General features: G+C 35.9%; 1 protein-coding gene across 1 annotated transcript; it reads left to right on the top strand.

Annotated features, from left to right (window-relative positions):
• Positions 1 to 4,565: 4,565 nt before the first annotated feature.
• Positions 4,566 to 6,009, top strand: LOC114753937 (uncharacterized). The gene is made up of 2 exons (XM_028942641.1): positions 4,566 to 4,801; positions 5,381 to 6,009. The coding sequence occupies exons 1-2, from the start codon at positions 4,628 to 4,630 to the stop codon at positions 5,939 to 5,941; spliced, it is 735 nt and encodes a 244-aa protein (XP_028798474.1). The 5' UTR covers positions 4,566 to 4,627; the 3' UTR covers positions 5,942 to 6,009.
• The last annotated feature ends 714 nt before the right edge of the window (positions 6,010 to 6,723 follow it).

Below are 6,723 nucleotides of genomic sequence, written 5' to 3'. Positions count from 1 at the left end.
CCCCAAAAATATGTTGCAAAACCTATTAACAAAGCAGTTACTTTTACTACAAAAGTTGTAAATCCCAGTATATGTTTTGTAAAATTCAATGTGAAATTTTATTGGTTTTTAGAAACAAGGTGCTCATCCCTTGAAAACAGGTTGCAAAAGTCATTTAAGAAGTGGTTATTTTCACTATAAAAGTTGTAAATCTCACTGTGTGTTTTGTAAAATTCAGTGTGAAATTTTATTGATTTTTAGAAACAAGTTGCTTATCTCCTGAAAAGAGGTTGCAAAACCCATTTAAGAAGTGGTAATTTTCACTACAAAAGCTGTAAATCTCACTATACGTTTTGTAAAATTCAGCATGGAATTTTATTGGTTTTTAGAAACAAGTTGCCAATCCCTTGAAAACATGTTGTAAAACCCATTGAAGAAGTAATCATTTTCATTACGAAAGTTGTAAATCTCACTATGTGTTTTGTCAAATTTAGCGTGAAATTTTATTAGTTTTTAGAAACAAGTTACCCATCCCCTGAAAACAAGTTGCAAAACCCATTGAATAAGTGGTCATTTTCACTACGGAAGTTGTAAATCCCACTATATGTTTTGTCAAATTTAGCGTGAGATTTTATTAGTTTTACAAACAAGTTATTTATCTCCGGAAAACTGGTTGCAAAACCTGTAACGTCCTGAGTTTTATTGGGTTTTAATAACCTCATTTGGTTGATTTTTGAGGATAGATTAGTAATTTAAATCTTGATCTTGGTGTTTGGGTTGGAATTGAGGTATGTTAGAGGAATAGGTGAACAGACCCCTCTCAGGGTATGTTCGCTGCGGCGAAGTTTTTCTAGACGAGCGAGAGTTTTCTTTCGGGAAGCTTTTGCCACGGCAAAGTCGGATTTTCAGGCGAGTAATCCCTCTCGGGATTAGTTCACCGCGACGAAGATATGGGTTCACCGTGGTGAAAGGTGTCGAATCTATATAGACGCTGGAGGGTTCAGATGTGCGAAAATTAGAAAATCTGAAGGAGGAGAGAGGAACTCTGCTAGGGTTTCAGTGTTGAGGCTTGGGAAAGACATTTCTAAGGATCCATTACCTCAAGTAAGTGATTTTAACCTCTAATCTACTTTCTTTCTTGGAATTTTTGAGGATTTTTGGTGGAACCCTAGGATTTTCTAGGTTGTGATGGAATTGAGGTTTTTGACCGATTGTTTCGAGTTTAATTGATTGCTTTGGGTTAGTCTAAGTTTTTAACCGGTGTAGTTCCTTGGATTTGAAGAACATTGAGTTTTTGAAGCTAGGGTTTATGGAAATAGGAGGTTTGTGATTGAGGATGATAATGTAGAGGTTGATTCTGAGTTTTGTGAATTGGGTTATGTTAAGAAGGGTTAAATTGGATGTTTAATCGGTTTAGATTGTTGTTAAGACTTCAATTGTTCAAATGGGATGTTGGAGGTTAAATTCCTATAGTAGGTCCTTGAAGTTTGAACTCTAATTGATGCTTGAAAAGGGAACTTGATGTTTTAATAGACTTTTATGACTTAGAGCGTTGTTTTGATGGGTATACCCTTTGAGTTGGGTAGAGTTTTGGTTGGAGCTAGGAATTTTGTGTCCCCAAGTGTTGTTTTGGCCACATTATTAGTTTGAAAACTAATACATGATGGTTGTGTGTTTGTGTGCTTGTGTAGACTGATTGTGAGTCTTGTTGGTGCATGGGGCCACATTGTTGGTTTGTTATTCCTTGCTCAGGCGAGAGGTAACCACTTTCCAATCCTTAGTACTTACTTCTATGGTATTGTGAGTAGATTTATGTTTTGTGCTCTGAGTAACAATTATATTCAAATTGTATGTTGTATATATAAAAAGGAAAACCATCTTGTGGGGTTTCGATTGATAATGAATGAATCTTGGAATTGTGAAAGATATGTCACTGAAAGAAATTAATTATGAAATGTTTAATTACTATTTGATTATGGGTTGAGCATGATGCATGAATTGGGAATTGGTGAGAGTTTTTGATAGTTATTACCACGTGGTAAGACCTCCATTAATGCATGATGGTTGGCTCTTTACATCCCCCATAGTGAGGGATAGGCCTTTTGGCTCCCTACGTCCCCCAGAGTGAGGGATAGGCCTTTTATGGCTCCTTACGTCCCCTATAGTGAGGGATAGGCCGGGTTCGACTCTTGAAAATCCCCTAAAGTGAGGGATATGGTTGATGGGAATTGCATCATTGCACTTGCATGAGTTGTTATGGCTATCATTTATTATATTACTTGTGAAATGCCCCACTTGACACCTCACGAGTACCTATTTAGTAGTACCTTGAATTGGAATGGTTGGTTACTGGGACTTTGTCTCAACCCGTGGTTTACAATGTTTTCAGGCGAAGGTTCTAAGAGTGTGCCTCCGGGAAGAGACGCAGAGGCTTGAGCTTGGTTAGCTTTAGGCCTCTAGCCTTTGTATATGTATGGCTAGTATATATATTGCCACATTTAGGATCTTTTGAGATATTTTGATTGTTGATCTTATTGTAAATTGGAGAATATGTTATCTCCTCGTTTTAGTTGGCCGAAGGCCATTTCTATTGTTTTATGAAACTTTGTTACATGGTTGAAAACTAATTGGATGGGCTGATTTTGATGTATGTTGTTACCCGAGCCGGAGGCTCGGAGGCCCAGTGGACATGAATAAATGATTTTAGTTGCATGCAACAGAGTTAGGGTTTGACCCGAGTTTGAAAGTCAATTTCTAAAATTATGCAAATTTTTTTCTACTATGGTAGTTCATTTTATCAGCGTTCCTTTTCTACCATAGTAGTGGTGTTATGACCAGATTATAATATTTTGGGGTAAGGGTTTTACAAAACCCATTAACAAAGTGGTCACTTTCACTATGAAAGTTGTAAATCACAATATGTGTTTTGTAAAATTCAAGATAAATGGTTTAATAATACTAGAAAACCAGACAGCTTCACGTTCTCTTAAAATGGTTTTATGCGAAGAACAGAGACAGAACCAAAAAGAGGAATGCTAGGCAATAATATTTTAAGCTGTGGGAACCCATCGAAAATGCTCTATGAAGAATAATATTTAAGCTTCATACTTGTTTATCACAGTTGATGTTATTTCAGCGACCTCTTCGACGGCGACAATCTCAGGGAGTACGAGTTCTTTCAGACAGGACAATGTATTAACTTTCATAATTAACTATATGTATAATAAAATCTACTATTCACGTAATGGGATTTACCAAAAACCAGCAGGCATATGACAACAGTTACATTACGTAAGTTCTTGCCACTATTTTCTGATTTCTGCTTTATCATTCACCAAATACTGAATATAAACTCTCAAATGTAATAATTCTGTTCTTATTTCACCATAAAGCAGCCACAAAAATAAATAATTCAAATCCCGCTATCAACTTCTACTAACTCACGTAATCCTACAGGTTCACTCGCTCTCTTACTACAAATCCTCTTTCTCACAACCATAACCCACCAAATCAACAATGTTTACAGAATAATGATGCGGAGGAGTAAGATAATAGCATTTCCAACATTCTTCTTCTCTTCTTCCCGTGTTTCATCAGCATCTTCCTCTTTGCTTTCTCTCACTTTCAGACAGGGCAATTTGGTCATTAGGCCAAAAATCTAAATTCCAAATTGGTACTTAGTGCCCTATTTGTCATTTTGTTTATTCAGATGCCTTATTTGTCTTTTTAAAATTCACATGGTATTTTACTGTTATTTTTCCAAATATAAATATGAGTTAACCCGCGGATTGGCTAGTAATATTAATACTCCTTGTAAATGGAAAGTCATGATTCCGTTTGCAACCTCAAACCATTACTGCATGCTCTTTTAATTTTAAAAAAAAGGGTTAAATATTCTCCTATTGTAATTTGAATCTTTCAAAGTTACTTCATCTGAAATGAAGAAAGTGGATAGGTATATGAAAAATTTACATACAAATCTCAAGGAAAGAAGTTAATCACTAATAAATCTCCTAAATTCGGATTATCACTTATAGATCCCAACAACTTGGGAATAATTCGAAGAAAATAGTGTAAAATTACTCAGTTACCCTTTATCACTTTAACTCTGGTTTAATTTGACGGCACCGAGCTCTCCTTTTGCGGGTCTCACGCTAAGAGTGGGGCTCGTTATATGTTCGGGTCTCTTCACTTCGGAAACTTCCTAAACACAGTTTTAAACTTACAATTTCGTTCTTACATTGGCATAAGTATGTCTGGCTCGGCTCTGGTTAGCTGTCTCCTCCTTTGAAAAGTCAATTTTCCTACCAAAATCAATTGTTAACCCTTTTAATTCCTTCCTCTTACAACAGTATTAGCTGTCCAATCCCATGATTCCATGAGTTCAAGATATACACATCAGGGTTGGTAAGTACAACGTACAAGTTGATCTCAACTGTCCAATTACGAGAGGTCAAAGATGCCTCTATCAAATTAAATTAAGAATAAAAAATGAAGGTATATTCCTCTTTTGAAACCCACCAAGTTTATAAAACGAAGCAACATATAATCTGGTTATAATCATGATTAAAACCCCCCAATTAATCATCCTAGCTGATCCATCTAATCTTTCTTTCACTGAAACTCCTTGAAAGTAAAAATAATAATCATGGGGTTCCATTTCCAGAAGGAGTACCTTGATCTGGTTCTAGTTCCTTGTGGATTGCTCATCATGTTTCTTTACCACTTATGTCTCCTTTACAGGTACCTTCATCGTCCTCACACCACAAGTATGGGCTTCGAGAACAACGACAAAAGAGAATGGGTTCATAGAATCATGCAGGCAAGTCCTCCTTCTTGCTCTTCTTCTCTCCTTCATTCTCATGCTTCCCTTCAGTTTTCTGCATAATAAAGTAGCCTCAATTTCCATTACCAGACACAACATAATATGGATATATATATAAATGCATAGTATCATTTTTTTTCCCCCTCAAGTACGAATGCTTCATGTGTACACGAAATTCAACTTCGCTCCTGCACGCTAGTTGGATCTTAATGTTGAGTTCTAATAAAAGATTGAGGGGGGAAAGGAGAATCCCTCTTCATTTCTGGATAGTCATCTGTCTCCGGCCAGTACACGACAAATGAAATACATAGCAATAGAGTTCACGTTTGGTTTCTCATAGGAAACCATCAAAACCATGGTTTTAATCCCGACCCGAAATCATGATTTTGATACTTAGTTGAGAAGTCAGATATGCATCTCTATTCAATATGAGACCGATAAGCTTGACTCAACCTCATCATCTCATAAGTTTAAGTTTGATGTTCTGCTTTTGACAATATTAAGGTCATGGGCTAGCTACTTACTTGGTCATATTAATCTGCGTTTTTTTTTCCCTTATCCCCACATGGTGATCAGATGCAAAACAGGGATGTTCGCAATGCTCTCTCAGTAATTTCATCGAACATATCGGTTGCAACTTTCTTAGCCACAATTTCCTTAACTATCTCTTCTCTAATCGGAGCTTGGATAGCCAACACTAAAAACAACGTGTTCCAGAGTGAATTAATCTATGGAGACACAAGATCAATCACCATCTCCATCAAGTACATATGCTTACTAACCTGCTTCCTCCTTGCTTTCTTATCCTTCGTTCAATCAACCAGACACTTCGTTCATGTGAATTACCTCATATGCACACCAGACATGGACTTACCAGTACCAGTGAACAGTGTAGAAAATGCAGTCATAAGAGGAACCGAGTTCTGGTCACTGGGTCTTCGAGCTCTCTATTTCGCTCTTAACTTGTTGCTATGGTTTTTTGGGCCGATTCCCATGTGTGTTTCTTCGATCGTCATCGTGCTTGTGCTCTATTGGATCGACTACAATTCAAAGCCTCTGAATCCTACTAAGTTTCCGGGACGAAGTTCTCAGAAACCCAGAAGCCAAATTCATAAGGGATTGTCTAATATTGTATAGTTCATCAGCAAATTTGTGGAACCAATTGATTTTTTGTTGTTGTTGTTGTTGTTGATGAATAAGATGATATCAGACTGAGGAAAGTAGGATTACGATTTTAAGTACATAAAGAAGCGAAGTGGATCGGATTAGAAAATATGAACAACAGTAAAATACGTTCGGGTTTAGAAAATGCGTGTGATTCTCTGGAACAGTTCAGTGACATCAGAGGCGTGAAATTGGACTTTGTAAAATGGAGATTGACAGAGAAGGCCAGTTTGTGTTGATAATAAAAAACATGGACTATGATTTCATAATTAAGAATTTTCCTCACTCCCATATACACTGATTTTTATTTTTTTATCATTGAACTGTGCCCATGGGAATATTTTTTGTTGTTGTATTTTTAACTTAATTTAGTTTAATTATAAATTAAACGAAATTTGCAGTTCCCTTCAAACTCAGACAACGACCTTCTTTTCAGGAGCAGCTATGCTTATGTATGCCTCTTAAAAATTTGAGAGTGATCACTTCAACAATTCAGCTATAATATTCAATCATAGCGCTGCCAATTGCGTGTATTTGGGACAAATATAAATATTAGTTATTCCCTTCTGTTTTTTTTGCTAGCAATATTAATTATTCCTTTCAATTCTTATTACAAGCATATAACAAAATTTTACATAAAATAAAATTAGTTAAAAATAATTAATTTTTTATAAAATATCAAAATAATCCTAGATAAGAATTTGATCCACTAGTTGAGAATTCTATGATTAATGAAGGATATTATTAAATAAAAA

The sequence above is a fragment of the Neltuma alba genome, unplaced genomic scaffold, assembly GCF_004799145.2.
Source record: "Neltuma alba isolate B1F8T4 unplaced genomic scaffold, ASM479914v2 tig00008314_pilon, whole genome shotgun sequence".
NCBI lineage: Eukaryota > Viridiplantae > Streptophyta > Magnoliopsida > Fabales > Fabaceae > Neltuma > Neltuma alba.
Note: the sequence above shows the minus strand (reverse complement) of the source record. Positions and strands in the feature narration are given on the sequence as shown.

Bases quoted from the DNA above. Each gene is read 5' to 3' on its own strand.
- LOC114753937 (XM_028942641.1), top strand. From the start codon at position 4,628: ATGGGGTTCCATTTCCAGAAGGAGTACCTTGATCTGGTTCTAGTTCCT. The intron at 4,802-5,380 runs GCAAGTCCTCCT...CATGGTGATCAG, and splicing joins GGGTTCATAGAATCATGCAG to ATGCAAAACAGGGATGTTCG.